The following is a 19,956-nucleotide window of genomic DNA, read 5'->3' on the forward strand; positions in this document are numbered from 1 at the left end:
AACTAGAATAGAAAAAAATGGGACTCTCTTAAACACATGCTAACGTGATTTTTTTCTCTACAATTTGTCCTACAGTGGGTCGAGGAGTCTTTTACGAACTTCGACAAAGGTATCAATTGGCGGAGTTACGTTGTATGCGACGTCGCGTACACCAACGTGAACAATTGGCTGTGGACACCGTTCATAGAGAGGGGTCCGGCGAACCGCATGTACATAGAAATCAATTTTACGACTCGCGACTGTTCGCTATTCCCCGGGAACGCTCTCAGCTGTAAAGAGACCTTCAGTCTGCTCTACTACGAGTTCGACGCCGCCACCAAGGAACCACCACCGTGGGAGCCGGACAGTTACAAACTTATTGGTGAGTGACGATGAAACAACGCATGACAATTAAAGCATTCACCTCGGACATAGGATTATGATATTATTTCGAGAATAATAAATCTAAAAGTTTCTGAGAATATTTTAAAAGGTAAAAAATTAGATAATTTACGATCAATAAACTCCATATTTTTCATATTTTTCGACCAAAATTGTCGATGTCAGTATCCAGAATAGCTTTTCATACGATCTGACACATTGACATTTTTACTTTGCAGGTCGTATAGCGCCGGGCGAGGGTAGATTTAATACAAATACCGAGGTGATGATAAACACCGAGGTAAAGTCGATCCCGGTGACAAAGAAAGGCGTCTACTTTGCCTTTCGTGATCAGGGCGCCTGCATATCGATCCTGGCCATCAAGGTATATTACATCAGCTGTCCCGAGATCGTGGTAAACTTCGCCCATTTCCCGGCCACGCCGACCGGTCGCGAGGTTGCGCTCATCGAGCAGACGCGTGGCGTTTGTGTCGCGAACGCCGTCAAAATCTCCCAGCCGACTTTCCTCTGCAAGGGTGATGGCAAATGGTATCTCGCGTCGGGCGGATGCCACTGCAAGCCCGGCTACCAGCCTGACGAGTCGAAGCAGGAGTGCAAGGAGTGCCCGATAGGCAAGTTCAAGCACGAGGCGGGCCTGAACTCCTGCGAGCCATGCCCGGAGCACAGCAAAGCCCCCGATTATGGCTTCTCGGAGTGTCGTTGCGATCCGGGCTATTATCGGGCGGAAAAGGATCCCAAGAGAATGCCTTGCACGCGTGAGTATTGACAATAGAGTAAAGCAATTTCCGCACAGTACTCTTTTAGCGCTATTAAAATTTAAAAAGATAGTAATCCAAGTAATTACAAGATCTAAAATTTTCAAAGAAAAATTATATCTAAAAAATTGCTTGTGTATCTTTATTGAAATATTAAATATTAAATTTATATTTGCGAAAAATATTAATTGTTTAATATGATGGTTGTGAGTGCAATTTATTAAATTAAATTGAAAGTTTCACATAAGCGAAAAACGAAGAGAATTTGGAGCAGGCGTTTCACTTGAAAATCCTCAAGAATAAATTGCAGAAACAAGAATACTTTTTGCAGAACCACCTTCGGCGCCGCAAAACCTGACCGTCAACTTTGTCGATCAGTCCACGGTGATCCTTTCCTGGAACGCGCCACATATGCAGGGCGGCAGGTCCGACACGACTTACAGAGTGGACTGCGATTCCTGCAGTATGGGCGTCAAATACATTCCCAATACCGTAAGTTTCCTTGCATATGTTGTGCGCGAGTATATAGATCGCGCGGTAGCTGAATTATTTCTCGATCAAAAAATTGACGCACGCGTCCGCTTCGATTTTACTTCGACAGGAGATCTTCAACGACACGAAGATCACGATAACCGGCCTGAACGCAGTGACCACTTATCGCTTCCAAGTGTTCGCTGAGAACGGCGTATCGTCATTGGTCGGCAAATCGGAATACGTAGACATTACCGTTACGACGGAGGCGAGCGTGCCGAGTCTAGTGAGCAACGTCAGGATCACGAGCGTCAAAAGCTCGGAGCTCAGCATCAGTTGGGACGCGCCGGACATCGAAGCCGCCGGCGACAACGATCTTGTCGAGCGATACGAAGGTAAAGCTAAAGAACTATAACAAGCATTTTGCGTTCTTACGCCATTGTACGGCGAGATCAATTCCAAATTGTCGCTCGATCTCGCGTGGTGGCGGCGGCGGCGGCGAAGAGATTAATAATCATCTCGATATCTGGTACAGTGAGGTGTTACCCGCGCTACGACGACGCCACTAATGCAACCGTCATTCAAACGTCCGAGCTGTCCGCCACGTTCAAAGGTCTCAAGCCTTCCACGGATTACGCGATACAGGTTCGCGCCAAGACCACCCGCGGCTGGGGCGAGTACACGCCGGTGATATTTAAAAAGACACCCCACGCGATGGGACTAGGTAAGCGCGGTTCAGCGGCATTTAGATTCACATTTCGCAATCTCCCGTTCGTACCGTGCCTCTAATCACGAGTGTTTCACGCAGACTACGTCGGCGAGGACGACAACATGCAAGTTAGGATAATCGCAGGAGCGATCGTTGCTGTGGTCGTACTTCTCGTGATTATTATCATCATGACCGTTCTGATCCTTAGAAGGTAAATGAATCATTTTCAATACTAAAACTAATATATCTCGTGTATCGCGATCTGTCGTATATTAAGGCGCAAAGAGTGATTTTTTCCCCTCCAATTGCTTTGCTTAATTCGGCTGATATTATGCGATTTCGTTGCAGCAGGGCCTCGGACGAGTGCAACAAGAAACAACCGAGTGACTGCGACACTCTGGAGTACAGAAACGGCGAAGGTACGTTTACATTTTGCTCGAAACTTTTCTCTTTAAAGATTTATTATCGCTATTACCCGCCCCGCCCACAAACCCTGTCACGTTTATAGTTGTTTCATTACGCCCTCGTGTCTTGTGACTAACTTTGGAATCACAGCCCCCCCCTCTTAGATCCAACAAGTGTCGAAACAATACCCCATATACAAACAGATCCACAATAATACTTTAAACACCCCCCTGCCCCTCAGTAAAGATTTTTTTTTTGCGGATGAGAGTGAGAGAAAGAGAGATAGCTGAACGTTAATACCACATAGAAAATGAGCGAAGAGAAAGCAGTCGGGCTCTGAAATACGTCCGCGACAGGGACTTAATGAGAAACGATCGCTTTCCAACCAAAATTCACACCGATCTGGTCCATTGCCTGTGTGCAGATTATTCTAACCAAATTCTTTCGATTCTTTCTTTTCATGTGCGATTCCCCTAATCTATCGAACCTGCCTCCATGAAAAAATCCATGAAAAAATCCAATGAAACAATGTACACAATCGCCTGCTACTACAGGACTAGTTGTGACCTACAGTAAGTCTTCTCCAAACACCTCAAATTTTGTTTTTTAGGAAACTCAATTTTGTGTAGATTATTTTTGCAACCCCTGTACATGCATTACACTCTCAGTCTAAGTCACTCAGACTTGACGCTTTTACGTATACACACGTGTACACACATCACACGTACGCACACGCACATACGTACCAGGAAGCATACCACATGGGCGCGCGTATGCGCGTAACAACTTTGCACGACACCTAATTTTCTTAGATATACATTATGCGTATGTGCGCATTGTGCTTGCGTATGTTTGTTGTGTTGCATTGTTCGCGTTGCATTGTTTAATTGCATGCATATTTTTCTGTGTGTCGATGTTAATGTCGTATATGCTTTTTACATCTGAATTTAGTTTCGTGAGACACGTAAAGAAGGAACGTAAAAGATAAAAAAAAATAGATACGAAAATAGAGGTTAAAGAATCTTTTTATATCGTGTCGATTTTCTAATACTAGAAATAATTCCTTTAATTCGATTACATAATTCCACAAATGGCCTCATTCATGATCAAATCGAAATATCTCTGTACCATTTCTCGCTTTACGTCGTTTAAAAAAAAACGACTTCATCATTATACCACCCGCCGCTTCTTTTTGTTTTGCTGTTTGTCAATTAGTGTGTTGGTTGTTGTGTTGTTCACAGTGCACTGCAAAATGGACAGTTCACCGATTGTGACAACCCATACCAACAACAAGAGCAAGTCCTCGCGTAAGTCCTTTGTTTCCCAAAATAATCTCCGGCCAAAATTCTGGCGACCAAAAGAAAAAAAAATAACGCCGAACACACGTCCGCGTATGATATGTCGAAGGCATAACCGAACGCACCGACACCCGTATATACACTCATTCTAAGTTCTCTACGTTTTATTATAGTTTAGCTTTAGTTACGCTACGCTCCGTTTTCTTCTTTCCTCACTGTCCTAGATATGCGATATGGATGAAAAGTTCAGAAGTAATAAAAAGCATGCCGCACAGCCCTGTGTTTCGCCCATAATTGCATCATGTTCTTGCATCTAGTCTCTTTTTTTATCTTATTTTTCATTTTTCTTCAGGCGATCGTGCGTCACGATCGCTTTCCTTCCTACCACGATATATGCAAAATACTTGGATGTTCTGAGACGGCTCAAATGGAAACCAAATTGGATTGAACGAAGAATAAGATTGGAAAGACCGACGAGGAGGAAGTTGTTTGAGTCGCCTAAAGCATCCGGGACGAGCGGTGTAAAAAATTGCTGGATTTTTCAGATGTATCGCAGTGATCTTGAAAAGTGATTTGGCATGCAAAAATTGTGCATTGTGTGCATGTGGATTGCTATACGCGAATTTTTCCTAACGTACACCGCCGTTCAACATTAAACAGACCAGATTTTAAGCTAGATAAACACATACAAATAAAAAGACTCTTTCACTAAAGTGGGACTGATAAAAGAAAAAGAGAAGATATATTTTAGAATCCACCTGCGTTTGGCTTTCTTGGTTGTGTCTTGTTTTTTGGAAATTTTAAACTCGCTGACGAGAGAAAATGTGTGAGTGTTTCTTTTTTGCGGGATTTGACACGGTTGGCCGAGCGATAGAGCGAATGTTGGGACGCGCGGTCTAGAGTTCTGTCAAAATTTCGCACCACCGGCCCTCGTGTTAATATAATGAACTCTGTTTTCGTGACGTTGCAGTGACCACGCCGCTGTTCACACCTGCAGTGGGGGTCGCCGCGGCGGGCGCAGGCGGCGCAGGCGGTGCAGGTGCAAGAAGTTACGTAGATCCTCACACTTACGAGGATCCGAATCAGGCGGTACGCGAATTCGCCAGGGAGATAGATGCCGGATATATCACGATAGAAGCCATCATAGGTGCGATTCTGTACATTATTATATGACACCACAAGAGCTGTTATCAAATAGAATAGTCTTAGCGACTTAACTGTACTCTTGACCGTGTTTTTACGGCTACAGGTGGCGGTGAGTTCGGCGATGTCTGCCGAGGGAAGTTGAAATTGCCTCCCGACGGACGGACGGAAATAGACGTGGCCATAAAGACCCTGAAGCCGGGCTCTGCGGACAAGGCCCGTAACGACTTCCTGACGGAGGCGTCGATAATGGGTCAGTTCGAGCACCCCAACGTGATATTTTTGCAAGGCGTCGTGACGAAGAGCAATCCGGTGATGATCATCACGGAGTTCATGGAGAACGGTAGCCTTGATACCTTCCTGCGCGCGAACGACGGCAAATTTCAAGTGCTCCAGCTGGTGGGCATGCTGCGCGGTATCGCGAGTGGCATGCAGTACCTCGCGGAGATGAATTACGTGCACCGTGATCTCGCAGCGAGGAACGTATTAGTCAATGCCGCCCTGGTTTGCAAGATCGCCGACTTTGGACTTAGTAGAGAGATCGAGAGTGCCACAGAGGGAGCTTACACAACCAGGGTAAGCGATAAATTCAAGTTGCAAAATTAATATTAATACACTGAGAAAAAAATAAAAAATAATTTATTTGTAAGATATATTTATTTTATTAAAACAAATCTCTACTTAAATATAGCGAAATAAAATTTCATTTTTAGCCGATAAAACAATTAATAAAAGAAATAAATAAATTTCACAGAAATGGCTTCCGTTATCACAATTTTTTTTCTAGTCAATAAATATCGAAGAAAGTACAAGTGACATACAAACATAACAATTGTCTGAATATTTTTCTCCGTGTAAAAGTCAGTAGCATATACAAATTTCGATCATATCTATAATTTCTTGTTTAATTAATCTACCGTATCCAGGGAGGCAAAATTCCGGTACGGTGGACGGCACCGGAGGCGATAGCGTTCCGTAAATTCACGAGCGCCTCCGATGTTTGGAGCATGGGTATCGTATGCTGGGAGGTGATGTCGTACGGCGAAAGGCCGTACTGGAATTGGTCGAATCAAGATGTGATAAAATCGATCGAGAAGGGCTACAGGCTTCCAGCGCCGATGGATTGTCCGGAGGCTATCTATCAGCTAATGCTCGATTGCTGGCAAAAAGAGCGCACTCATCGGCCGACTTTCGCCAATCTCACGCAGACCTTGGACAAGCTCATACGAAGTCCGGACACGCTGAGGAAAATCGCTCAGAACAGGTAAAAGCGCCCACGTTTACTTGTTATTATTATAATCACCAAAAGCCGATACGTGATAGGATTGCGAAATGAATAGGATATGTCATTTGCAAAAAGCAATATTAGGAAATTTATCTCACGGATCAAAAATCGAACAAACGATGTAATTATCATCGTCCAACGTAAATCGAAGACATATGACGGAATGCGTAAAATATAATCGGCCAATAACGAATGAAATTTGCTTTAAGTGCTTCGTGCGCACGCTCGCAAATAGTTATCATTGTTTCATTGACATTATCTCAACGTTCTTTTTCCTTTTCACTTATCTCGTTGAGTCGCTCGTTCATCAATATCTTAATAAGAATCACGCCGCATGCTACGTGACTTATATGTCGTGTCCATAAATTAATTTCTCTCGACAGCTAATAATTATTTTCATTCATTCGCCGAAACGCTCACGCGTGGATCATGCTACATCCGTTTCACGCCACTTGGAATGGGATTTGGCATTGTGGCTCATTGATGTATGACATCTCGCACAAGTCTACGATCGTATACACATACACATATAATGTGCATTACATATGTACTTAGAAGGAAGGCCAATGTCTGCATATTCGTGCTCGCGCCGTCGTGACACCTCGACCTGATTGGCATTACTGGAAGCAGGCATACACGTACTGGACTACCATTATACGCACTCGCTTTTTATGTTCGTGCTTGTTCTGTTTTTTTTTATTTTTTTTTTTTTTAAGTATTTCTCAATATTCTCTCAACATATATCCCCTAAGTAACACACGGAAAGATTGATTTTATTGAAATATTTAAAAATTTAGTTAGATCTGAAAATTATTTCTATTAGACCATCAAAATGATTATGTAGGACATTCAAGAGCACGATGAGCAATGCTGTAAAAAAAATTCGGCATTCTAACAACCTGAGTATTCTACATAATTATTTTGGTTCAACAATTATTTTCAGATCTGAATCTAGTTAAATTTTAAAATATTTTAGCAAAACCATTATTTTCGTGCAGTCATCAAAATTGTCTATTGCGTCTATACATTGACGTTTATTTTTTGATATGTGCAAGAAGGAAAGAGAGCATATAATTATTAGATTTGCCTCGAAAACTTGAAACTCTCTCCTCCTTCTCGCAGTAGTATACACTTTATGCTCGTCGCTATCTCGATATCGAAGAGTCACATTTCTATATCTCACAAACAGACGCTGCTTTATGCTTCAAAATATACTTGGCCGAACAAGGTTTCCAAAGTTAGCTGGCGGAAAATTAATTTATGGACGAAAGTCTACGTCATCTGCGTAGAATAACTTTATCGCGTTCCGGGGGACTTAATCAAGACCACGCATTATGCGACGACTTCCAGAGCTTTCAATTGCTTTCGCCGCTTATCGTTTCTACACTTCTTGAGTCTGCAGTTTGCATTTCAGTTATTCTTTATAAGATGCAATACACTATGTTTAATAGGGGGCAAATTTTGTACTTTGTTTTGCTTTTTTCTTTTCGATAAAACTGAGTTTTGCTACAATCGAGTAGAGTATTTATAAACTATCTACGAGACGTAAAAATTTGTTTTATATAGCAAATTGCCTAATTATAATTTCGCGGTTCCTACAACGAGTCGAAACTTGTAACCGCAACGAAATCGGGTAAGCCTCTTTCCTCGTATTCTCCGAATATTCTATTGGCATGGACGCGAACCATTATTTTATTACATTATTTCGCATATCTTTTATTCGTGAAACGGCATATCAATTCGCGTTGTATTTCTGTGCCAATGGGCCGCAATATTCGCATTTGGAAATCCGCCGTTGGTTTCTCTCTCCTATTCCTTCGTTCCGCCTCTTTTTTCCCCCTGGGCTAATTCTTTGTGCTTTTGGTTTTGTGGTGTCCTTTGGTACCTGACTACGAACTACCGCAACTGCAACGCAACTGCGACAACTGTCGTCCACGACAACAACAACCACCGTGACTACAGCGTGAGGCCGCCTGCACACAATCCGTACTATGTCACAAGTCATACGGCTGCCGCCCAGGCTGCGGCGGCGGCGGCTGCGATGCCACCAGGCCTGGCCGCGAGCACGGCGAGCCCGTTCGTAGACATAGTCGGCCATCAGGCCCATCAACAAGCCCAGTCAGCGATTGCCGTTCCAGTAATGCCACCAGGAGCCGGCCGTAGCTTACACTATCACACACACGCAGCGACACACGCATTGCCACATCAACAACCACCCCTCACCTATCCCAACTGGGTCCCATTCTCTCATTTCGGCTGAGAATGCGGTTACGCTTGAATTAGAAACGAGTAAAAGCGTTGTCATTATCATTGTCATCATCTCCGCCCGTCTTTCTAGTAATCAGAATTAACGCCTGGCATTTAAACCGGACGTAATCTCAAAAGACTGCATTCTATATATCGTTACAATATTCGCATTATCTTTTTACGATCGCGCTAGTCGTAGAGAAATCGTAGGCGCTCTTCCAGCGAAATAATAGAAAATAGTATAATCCAAGTCGTGTCGGATGGAATAGTAGATGTGACGAATATAGAGACACAATCCAGCCGATGATATTATCGGAGTGCTATAGACCATATGTACAAGAGTAGTACCGTCGAAAGAAAACTCTCCTTTCCAGTCTTTTTATTACGAAATTATCGATAAACGCGTGGATGTAACGTAGCTATATATGTTAGACGATGCAGAGAATTTCTCTACGTTGAACTGTAAGCAATAAACTTTATCGTACAGAGTTAGTGTATATTATCGATCGAAACGATTGACACGAGATATATAAATCGAGAATTTAAGAGTGTTTCCAAATTTTATAAAGGATAACTTCAATCATCGAATAGCAATATAGGTTCAATCGCGAGCTTAGAAATAAAAGGCGATTAAACGTGTGCGTAAAAGCAGCTAGAGTCTTTCAGATGTTTTCATAATTCTATATTAGCGGCCATAGCTTTCATTGATATACGTAATAAAGAAAAAGAAGATATATATACACATACACGCACATACATACACACACATGCGTACATACAAAATCACACACATACACTTACAGAGGGTGTCTCGAAAATAATGCCACTCCTTTCGGTTGCAAATTCTTCGATCAATTTAGACTCGACACGGTTTTCGATAAAAAAAAGTCGCCTGCAAATTGCTCAAAAGAACAGCCATAGTCTTACGACACCCCGTACAACATTTATATTATAAATTGATATAAGTACTTATTGTGTAATTTATTAAAGCCATCGATTTTATCTTAGCAAAAGCTACAGAGATTTATTAGCATATGTACAGCACGCGTGCAACCGGTTGACCATTTTAGAATAGTATTTTTATACGTAATATATTAAACGAAAGACGATAATAAAAATATAATTAACAATTAACGGTGTTAGGTCATATTTCTGCATCAATGAATCCATCTTGATATCGTAATCATAAATTCTAAAATATTCATAGAATAATAAAGTAATGACACGCCATTCTAAAAAAAAATTACTGTTTTACGTAATTTGATTGCAAAATTTTCTATTTGAACTATTTCTCTCTATGTCGACTACAAATGTTACATTAAATACTCGTCGCAGGCCGGAGGTGAGGTATTTATTCAATAACAGAAAAACGGTTTGCCAAAATTCTTTCGTAGTTGTGTTTAAGTATTAATCGCATAATTTATTTTATTTTAATTTTTTTACTTGTGAAATCGAATATGTAAGCTGTTATTTATACAAAAAATTTTAAATTATTCAGTACCGTTAATAAAAGATAACGTGTAAATACTTGCATCGATACGCGCGCGAACGAATAGGAAAGAGAATAAAATTCGAGAATCAAAGCCAGATAGGAAACTAGCTTGCAGATAGAAACACACACCTAATATGACCTCCATCGCACTAACAAATGCTAACAATTATCAGAATCAGGGAAAAGAGTGTTCCACCCTCATCCTCACCCGCCTCATCGGAAACTTGCAACGTGCATTTGAGAACCAGGTAAAGAAAAAAAAAGAAAAGAGAGAGTCAGAAGCGGCATTCCCACATACACGTCGAATCCTTTTTGTGGATGAGAAAATAAAAGAAAGAAGCGCAGAAGAATCGCAAAGCGCAATCGTTTCTGCTTTCGTCCAGTGGCCTAGATAACACAGAGTTCGCCCTTTAACATTTCGACAATTCGATTATGCTGACTGTGCTTTTACGTTCTCTCTGCTTCTTTGAGCGATAACGAAATATCACCGCCACGTAGACTGCAATCTCGCTGCTTAGTAAACCTCTTAGTTTGTGTTGCACTGCTTGCCTTTATACGCACCGGAAGTCCTCTCACGTGTACACCTGAACTATAAACCATATATCACTAACATGTTACATATGATACATCCACTCTCGTCAACAGTACTATTGTTTGTAATTAGCGGTATTACCATCCTCATTATTGTCATCACATCGTCATTGTGTCGTCGTTATTAGCATTCGTATTACCATTATTAGTATTTGTATTATTTTTATTGCGGTATTTATCTTATTATTATACATATTATTATATTATATTTTATTTATATTATAATTAATTTTATTTTTATTCTTATTTTTAGCGAATATTTTATCGAAACGAAAAGAGATTGTAGAAAAATTGTACGTATGCATCGGTATTTAAGTTTCATAACGCTTGTACATATAACTTGTACAAAAAACTACAAAAACCTATCGAATTAATCGTATACGCTGACATCGGTTATACTCATTTTCTAAAATGTATAATTCGTAATTTATAATTTATATAAGGCCGATAAATATTAAATATATATCCATCCAAAAATGACTTAGAAGCCAACTGTGTATATTTAAATAACCATTTTTTACATAAGGCCCGTTTTATATGTTCTATTCCTCAGAAATTTGTAAAATAAATTATATCAACTGAATAACCATTTTTAGACTTTTTCGCAGATATTCTAGAATTTAGATTCGTAAATTTTGATCTACTTTTTTTACCCCATACAAAATATACATACGTATCACATTTAGACATTTGTATATACTGTATATCTTCCTTTATGTACATAAAAACAGGAAATCAGACAATTGCGTTTTATAGCTAAAAAATACATGCTGATAGCTATAATTTACATAAACGTGATTGTTTCAATTTCAATTTAGGAATACATACTGATAATGAAACGATATCCTACACACGGTACTTTGTAACTCGATATCCCATGAAATAACGAAGACATTAATAACTTTAATAACGATGACGAAAACGTCGAGCAGTTTATAGTCGAATAACCTTCTTTATTTCATTCTTAGTTTCTCTGTCATTAACCTATGGCGTAGACAATAGCAAACGAACAAAACATCCAAAACATACATTTGGACTATGCGAATGTGAATGTATTTGGATAGCAAAAGAACACAACTTAAGGGACCCCGAAATCTCGTGTATCCTAACTTCTTGTTCTTCCCCGCTATGAACGTGTTATTTATTCGTACAAAAAGACACTTCTTAACTTGTTGTTTTTGACAGGGGCACAAATCCACTGGCGCCAGATGCGGTGGACCTAACGCAATTGAATTCCGTCAGCGAGTGGCTGGCTTCCATCAAGATGTCACGATACGCGGAGAGCTTCGAGCGGGCGGGCGTGACGACGCTGGAAGCGGCGGCGCGCGTCACCGTCCAGGAACTCACGGCTCTCGGCATAACGCTTGTGGGACACCAGAAGAAGATCATGAACAGCGTTACGGCGTTACGGGCGCAAATGTCCGCCACCTCGCAGGGTTTTCTCGTGTAACCGCGACCGCGAACGGAGACTAAATCGTACGTAAAAATCGGCTAATCGGCACCGAATATATATCGCTATCCCCCCATGGATCTCACGAATGCTTAGTTGAAGCACCGCCTCCACGAGGAGGGAGACAACGCGATTCCCGCATATGTATCATCTAGGACTCGTGATTACCTAGTCAGAGCGACGATGTCCTCGAGAGAATATCTCTTTATGCACAAATAGAACTAAATGGTGATCGATTCGAGGCAAAACTTTCACGATACCTTCGAACCGATACGCCGTCTCACTTTGACTAGAGAGATTTAAAGTACTCGTGCTGCAGACATTCCACGTTAGCGAGAATCGAAAGAAAATCCATTCTTCGCATTTACAGCTTCCTCTCGGGAACGAGAGGGAGTACGAGGACCACGCATTTGCCATCTTAAACCACGTGCAACGACTTTTATCGAACTTACAGGACGACACTATTACGAAACTTCTGCGATCTGTAAGTGTCAAAGCGATCCTTATGAGAACAGATCGTTTATAAAGCTTCAGAACGTCCCAAAAGATGATGAAAGGCTCTAAACGGGATCAATACGTAACATACCGAGAGACTTCTTTACACGAACAACGAGCGCCAATACTCTTTCGTTTCCTAGGCCGTTTCCGTGATCTAAAAATCAGACTGACAACGGAAATAAACGAGCCATCTCTAATCACTGCCGTGAAAATATTTTGTCACTAATAAACGCTCTTTTAGTTCAATATACGTGTAACAACTATTGAATTGTATACACTGTACAATTTTCTTCAAAGACTTTCATTGAGATTCACAGCGAATTATTTTTTCTACTATTTTATTATCGCGCTTGCTAAGTTTTGTAACATTTTTATACTGAATACGGCAGCTCATTTTAGTAGATACGTATTTTATCTGCGATATAGAACATTGAACGGCAAACATATCGGCCTAAACGTCGTTCAAATATGTCTGTTCCTGGACTCTTTTTTTAAGTATACTAAAGTTACGTGTTTATCTAACGATCGATGTAGCAATATGCATCTGACAAGGAAAAATGATGATTAGAGAAATAGAGAATCTTATCACAAGAGAATTGTACCAAAACCATAATAGTTCTCAAGATTCCGCGATCAATAACGTGGCAACAGTGTAGATTTATTATTTCGTGTAGCGAATGTAGCGAGTGTATTACATTATTATGTGTATGTCGCCTTGGCAACGTACACGATCGAGAGTAAGGGCGAATGTTGGCGGGACATTATTAACTCTTACACTGAACAATTCATCCCTTTGTGTTACCTGCGTAACGTCGTACACGCAGTCTACATATATCCGGTAAAAAATCTATAATCAAATATAAATACAAATAATACATATAATTATATATAAAAATTGCATATATAGAAAGTATCTATGTTTTATTCGTACATGTAGAAAAAGTAATAAGAATAATTGAAAAACAATTAAAAAAATAATTTTTACATTGTTTTTGTTTGCAAAAAGTAAAATTATAATTACATTATGTAATATTCTATATATAATTATATAATTTGTACGTTATTATGATTATATATAGATTTTATTTTATTTCCTCAAACTTTACTTTTTATTTTTTTTAAATATAAAAATTATTCTAATTATAATTATTTTTCAATTCTTATTATTTTTTTTTATACATACAAACATTGATTATGTAGAAGAAAGAAAATGTATTAAGAACATATATTTTAAATTTATATTTGATTATATATAGATTTTTTTATCGGATAGGCATATCTTTTCGGTTATAAAAACGGCGAAAGAAATAAAACGGATATGTGCCAACGCGAGTGTGCAGAAGCATTATTTTAGCGCGAAGCTGCGTGATAAACGAAAATAAATGAGCAGAAAATGAAAGAAATGCGTGAATGCGAGTGCAAATGAAATTGCGTCGGTGAGTAACGAGAATCTGCCGCGACCCATTTTTCGCGCTATATTTATATGTACACGAGCGTGCGATCACGAAATCATTCTATATATATTTACATATATATATATATACATATAAAAATAGATATTGTGTTACAAATACGACATTGTGAAAGGGGCGAACAGAGTAAATCTCTCTATCAATAAGAGAAAGCACAAGAGACATCCGTTCGCGTCGGCAAACAAAGAAATGCGAAGTAACGTGAGGAAAAACGATTTCAAACGCGTCCCCTATTAGCAAGCAATGCGTTTAACATATCAACATTATCGCGAAATGCAATGCGAGCGCGACAAGGGATGCGACTCTCTTGTTACTCGAAATCGAAACTAAGTGATCTTGGATTCTTCGAATCTATAGATCCTAGCGAATGACTGAAAAAAAGAAATGTCAACTGCAAAAAAGAGAACAACGTAAAGAGAAACGTAAAGTTAGAAAGTGTAAGATACGCGAACAAAATACTCACGTATACGTGCGAGCGGCGTTGCGTGCGATTACGAGGCACGCGCGTCCACGGAGTTAACTCTTTTTGATTTTTCACATAGTCCGACCGAGGAGTTTCCTCGCGAAGCAACGTCCATTCCAATATACATGTATCCATAAATAGAAGACCGTTTCCTTTCCTTAGAAGATGAGAGAGAAAAAGATAGAGCGGACGAAAAGCTTGCTTCATCGTATCTCGTTACATCCGCATTCGCTAATCGTAAAGACTGCATCCCGAGGCCGCGATACGTTTACACTCGGGATACACACGTTACCGGCAACTTGTCTTGAAGAGAGACCAACGGAGCGACAGACATAATGCGTACGAAAATATTGCGTGAGATTAAAAAAACAGCTTCCAAGTGAGTCCGGCGAGCCACGAGGAAATTTTTATTTTTTAATTTAACGGTTTAAACACTAGTAATGTAGTCAACGATGTATGTATATCGAGGGGCGACGTTGGATCGCGCCGGATAGAAGCGAAAGGTGCGCTTTTGGCAGGCGAGATTTCTCGCGTTCGATAAGATACAAAACAACGACGAAAACGAACGTCTTTCTCCCGCAGTTTCAGCCAATTCTCCACCTGTCGCTCTCTCCCTCCTTTAATCAAAGACGAGGCGAATGTCTCGCGCCTGCAAAGCGCCGAACCGGTGATTAAAATCGATCGGTTTCGCTTTTGTCTCGAAGCGCGATCCAATGATGCTTTTCCACGTGAACGAAATGTTGCTCGAAGTTTTACTCCGAGCGAAGATTGCCGAGATACGCTTTGATGTCTTTCGACTCGCCGTATTTTCTTCCGCGTACGTATCGACAAAGAAAACGGAAGGGAAGAGCGAAAGGCATCGCGGAAGGCCACGCGGCGAGAGCAAAATAGGAAAAACAAAAAGGAGAGAAAGAGAGAAGGCTACTGAGAAAACGGCGATGATTAAGAAGCAATAAGTGAATACACGCAAATGCAGATTTTTATATAGAGAATGTTAACAAATTTCAGAAAATATTAATTATCGATAGCGCTATCTTCCTAAATGTTCGTATTAAAGATTAAACGAAAAAAAGATACGATAAGACGTAAGGGCGTAATCGCGCGGAATCCTGGTCGAAAGGATAGAAGACATGGAGAACCGCGCGCGAGACGAATTCTCGCGTCGCCGACTTCGATTGTAATATTAATAATTCCGACCGGGATTCTGCGAGCGGCGGGAAAAAGGTCATAAATTGAACTTTCTCAAGCTGTAACTGTCTGTGTTTTAGCGACGAGTCTGCGAGTGCGACCTGAAGTTTTGCGGATGCCGTTAATTTCGATATTTAGATTTCATAGAGCTCTATCAATATTACACATAAAACACACACACGGCCATACGTTAGGCACAGGGGGAGAGAAAGTACGTGAAACCGAGAACCGTATTAGTTAGGCGTAAGACTTCTCCGATTTTTTCTTTCGTTCTCTCTATCCTCTGTGGAATCTTAAGTTCTCATTTAACAGATTCATTTTTTCTTTTTTTTTTCTTTTTTATTGATAAAACTTAATTACGCGTTTTACTCTCAAAGCTTTCAGAGAGAAAAGAGCGACGGGAAAAAGCCTGAGAAATCAAAATTGCTTCAGTCCGCCCTAATGTCTCCGTTGTGAATTTTTCTACTTTTTGCCCATTTAATGCTTCTTTTTTTTCATTTCCGTCGACAGAGAGAGGAAGCGAGAACGATAAGCGGGGCTGAGAAAAGAAACTCGCCTCTCGCGTATCGCTTGATCCTGTGTAATCGATTTTAACTGTGTACTACTATTTATTAAAAGAGGAAAACTTATTTATTTCTTAGAGATCTGACTAAATTGCAAAACGTTCTAATTATCGTAAGTTATCTATTACTATTTAGTGCCGAGACGAATATAGGGCAGAGCGACGTATTCTTCCCCTATTATTATCGGAGTTTCCACTGAGAAACTCTACTTTGTAAAAAGATGAAACGAAGCTAACAGCTACAGTGATAAATACGAGCGTCGTATCGAATCTGTACGCAGCTATTATATTATATTACGTTTAGTTAAGCGTTAATTAAATGACTTACGAGCGCGTTGTTTTTATTTTTCTTTTTTTTTTTTTTTTAATTCTTCACAACTCTCTTTACAGCGAACTCTGTCAAAGTACCTGCTTCGAAAAACGAAAATCTGCAAGGAAAAACAAAGCATTACACACAGGTACCGTCCTATATATTATACAAAACTTACAGAGAGAAAGGAAGAGAGCGAGACAGACACACATACCCATACACGCGTCGCGTAACCATCTCACAAACATACGATAATTTATATACACTCGCTGAGCTGAGTTTTCATAAAAAAAAAAGAAAAATTTGGTTAAGCGAATCACCTCCGTGTGTCTTCGATTCAATTGTATAAAGAAAAATGCAAAGAAGGGGGGGGAAAGGGGAGAAAAAAGCGCGAGCAAGGAGTTACTGTCGACAAATTTTGGAACGTGTCTAAACAATTTTTCCTATGGTGTTGTCAAGAAGATGTTGAATGTACATAAGATATAATAAATAATATACCTTATACGATGTAAATCACAACTTACTTTTTATTTCCTCACGAGTCCATTATATGTTTAGTGTGAATTTAATAAAAATATCTTGATAATAACGTCTCTGTGCCAATACTATAGCGATTGCGAAATTAATGATGTGTATCTTGCTGGCTGTAATTGTGCAAATATTGCATCGCAATCGAAATGACAAATCTGCAGACAAAGATCAATTTGTTAGGAAAGTGTAGTGTAACTCAAAGTTCATGATTTTACTCCGTAAAGAAAAAGAATGAAGAGTATATCTACCTCGAAAAAACGCATGTTTTGGAATTAAAAACTTGGTTATATTTTGATTTTTTGTAATGTAGCAATCGCAGCGTCTTATAGTGAAAAAAGGTGGAAACTACGAATCTACTTGACGAGTTATACCGATAAAGAAGATCTTTATGAGACATTATTTATTATAAAAAATTTGATTTTTCGAGTATATTTGAAAAAAAATTATTTTAGACTTATAGTTATTTTTTCTTATTTTTTTTATATCGCAGCGAGCTGAATATTTTATTATCAACAAATAGATATCTATTATAGATATTCATCAGCTTTGTCATTAATTCGTACTTTCGGAAACAGGTGGCGGTAGCGAATAGTTCGCTATGTTCGCCACGCACGCGTAAAAGCGTCTCTTTTCGGCGTATGTCGCTTCCTCTTCCGATTTGGATCTGATTAAGGTTTGTGGCGTTTTCATATAATTTTTTAAATATCCACGTTGCGCGTATTAATCGTAAGATGAATTAATATTATGCGAGCTCCGTGAAAATCCGCGATGATCGATTATGCAGCACGATCCTATGTAGATTAATTTCTCTCACTGATGTGGTAACTTTATGTTGTAGAACCAAAATGGTGCAGCGATTAACCTATCGACGACGGTTGTCGTACAACACAAAAAGCAACAGAAGGCGTGTGTAAGTATCTACGCGAACAAATGTTAAACTAACGCTAATTTCAGGCAAAATTTATTAATTTCCGTTTACAGTTAAATTTGAAATTTAATACGATATTTGCTGCTAATACGATATAAACTTAGAAGTTTGAGGTTCGGTTATGTTTTCGTTTGCTTGAAACGTAAAATTTACGTGCAAGTGGAAACTCTTAAGCTTATTGTTATCAACATTTATGTAACTATTACTGCAAATATTTAGTATAAAGCTACATTCTTTAAAATGTCTCAAATTCGCAGACTTACAGAAGTTCTTAATTTTTTCTAGTAAATCTGATAAGAGTTACATATGATTGTTGAAACTGATCAAGATGAATACTTGTTTATAGTGTACGTACGCCAGGTGGCAAATTAGTCTATCAGTATCTGAAAAAACCCAAGAAGATCCCAAGGTGTGGGCAATGCAAAGATAAACTAAGAGGTATCCAGCCAGCAAGACCTATGGAACGTTCACGTATGTGTAGACGTAAGAAAACTGTCAAACGTGTCTATGGTGGAGTGCTTTGTCACAAATGTGTCAAAGAAAGGTGTGTATTTAACAAAAACATTTTAAAATGCTAATATTTTGCTAATTTTTTTACTAGATACCTAGCATACTTTTTTGTCTTTAAAGTAGAATTTATTATTATTAAAACAAATAAGTGCAGTAAATTCTGTATTGTTAAGTTTCAAATAATATAACTTTTAATAAACTCGATATAAACTTTCAGAATTGTACGTGCTTTTTTGATCGAGGAACAAAAGATTGTGTATAAGGTTATGAAAGCACAGCAGGCTTCAGCGAAAACGAAAAAACCAGAAAAGTAATCCTGTGCTTTTTATTAATTAAATAAAATAAATAAAATCCAAAACAATCCAGGTATTGTCTATTATTATTATAAAATATTATGATATATTATGGAATATTTTGTTTATTGTAACTTGTACTCTAATTTTGTCTATGAGCAAGTTCTATACATTCATATCGTGAGATCTTTTTTATTCAAAAATCGACATATGTGTATATTATGAACTTTCCATCATATGCAGAAGACAAAATATAAAATTTTATCTGTTTTTGTATCTATCTCTGTTTGAATTTAAAGAATTTTAGTATTGCTTGACAGTAGAGATAATCAAAGTTTTTTATAACTTACAATATAATTATTATGTTAAATTTTAACATACAAATAAGATTTCTAGGAAAAAATGGAATAAAAAAATAGTACTAATTATAAGTTGATAACTGATAAAAATCATTTTAAATATAATATACGATTATCAAAGTGATTTGCATTTCAAATTTTTTTATTTAAAATTTTTGAATAATTGAGATTCGAATAGAGAATCATATTCGAATCGAATTTTTCCTAATTTGATTGATAATTCTATTCACATATCTCTACTTGAGAATTGTAACAATTGTCACTGAATGTTGCAATTAATATTTTAATTCAAGTGTATAATTTTCTTTACAATTCTAATCTTATTATTTCAATTTTTAATGTACGATATTTTTGTATGTAATTAATTGTCACCATATTATTACGATATTTTTTTAAAAGCGACTCATAATGTTGAACGGAAGCTAGACACGCGGATGCGTGCGCAGAAAACGTAATAGTATAAACTTTGACTCATTCCATACATGATGTATACGTGGCTGCATTCGACAGGCGTACGAATCGATACGGTATATCTAAAATCAGCCACGCATAATGCCACAGGTTTATCACGAATAAAAACGTATTTTATAATTCTGCAAAGTTTATATTTTGAAT

General features: G+C 38.7%; 2 protein-coding genes and 1 long non-coding RNA gene across 16 annotated transcripts in view; 2 read left to right on the forward strand and 1 right to left on the reverse strand.

Annotated features, from left to right (window-relative positions):
- Positions 1-13,713, forward strand: part of LOC105838852 (ephrin type-B receptor 1) — a 90,475-nt gene extending 76,762 nt beyond the window's left edge. The window contains exons 4-17 of one of the 13 annotated variants that reach the window (XM_036288929.1): positions 76-361; positions 600-1,136; positions 1,468-1,628; positions 1,738-2,002; positions 2,143-2,331; positions 2,416-2,527; positions 2,665-2,735; positions 3,276-3,293; positions 3,963-4,028; positions 4,990-5,166; positions 5,269-5,738; positions 6,089-6,426; positions 10,360-10,434; positions 11,963-13,713. In XM_036288929.1, coding sequence (XP_036144822.1) covers positions 76-361; positions 600-1,136; positions 1,468-1,628; positions 1,738-2,002; positions 2,143-2,331; positions 2,416-2,527; positions 2,665-2,735; positions 3,276-3,293; positions 3,963-4,028; positions 4,990-5,166; positions 5,269-5,738; positions 6,089-6,426; positions 10,360-10,434; positions 11,963-12,227 — 3,030 coding nt within the window. In that variant the 3' untranslated portion in view covers positions 12,228-13,713. Of the gene's footprint in view, positions 1-75; positions 362-599; positions 1,137-1,467; positions 1,629-1,737; positions 2,003-2,142; positions 2,332-2,415; positions 2,528-2,664; positions 2,736-3,275; positions 3,294-3,962; positions 4,029-4,989; positions 5,167-5,268; positions 5,739-6,088; positions 6,427-8,409; positions 11,364-11,962 lie in introns of those variants that run through there. The other 12 variants (XM_036288930.1, XM_036288931.1, XM_036288932.1 and 9 more) reach the window with 12 other exon arrangements.
- Positions 13,714-16,331: 2,618 nt separating this feature from the next.
- Positions 16,332-17,703, reverse strand: LOC105838851. Its single transcript, XR_001139254.3, has 3 exons — positions 17,500-17,703; positions 17,245-17,406; positions 16,332-16,838 (listed from the first exon to the last, which is right to left on the reverse strand). It is a non-coding gene; the product is annotated as an uncharacterized LOC105838851 (long non-coding RNA).
- A 142-nt stretch (positions 17,704-17,845) lies between these two features.
- LOC105838850 (60S ribosomal protein L34) lies at positions 17,846-19,252 on the forward strand. Of its 2 annotated transcripts, none has more exons than XM_012684720.1 (4): positions 17,846-17,924; positions 18,090-18,161; positions 18,526-18,723; positions 18,907-19,054. In XM_012684720.1, exons 2-4 carry the CDS (start codon positions 18,097-18,099, stop codon positions 19,001-19,003), a joined length of 360 nt encoding a protein of 119 aa, XP_012540174.1. In that variant the 5' UTR covers positions 17,846-17,924; positions 18,090-18,096; the 3' UTR covers positions 19,004-19,054. The 2 variants fall into 2 exon arrangements, with proteins under 2 accessions (XP_012540174.1, XP_036144891.1); XM_036288998.1 differs by lacking the exon at positions 17,846-17,924 and adding an exon at positions 17,954-17,977 and having other exon boundaries at positions 18,907-19,252.
- The last annotated feature ends 704 nt before the right edge of the window (positions 19,253-19,956 follow it).

The sequence above is a fragment of the Monomorium pharaonis genome, chromosome 6 (assembly GCF_013373865.1).
Source record: "Monomorium pharaonis isolate MP-MQ-018 chromosome 6, ASM1337386v2, whole genome shotgun sequence".
Classification (NCBI taxonomy): domain Eukaryota; kingdom Metazoa; phylum Arthropoda; class Insecta; order Hymenoptera; family Formicidae; genus Monomorium; species Monomorium pharaonis.

Coding starts and splice junctions, on each gene's coding strand:
- LOC105838850 (XM_012684720.1), top strand. CDS start 18,097: ATGGTGCAGCGATTAACCTATCGACGACGGTTGTCGTACAACACAAAA. Junction 18,162..18,525: donor AAAAGCAACAGAAGGCGTGT/GTAAGTATCTAC, acceptor ACTTGTTTATAG/TGTACGTACGCCAGGTGGCA. Junction 18,724..18,906: donor CACAAATGTGTCAAAGAAAG/GTGTGTATTTAA, acceptor ATAAACTTTCAG/AATTGTACGTGCTTTTTTGA.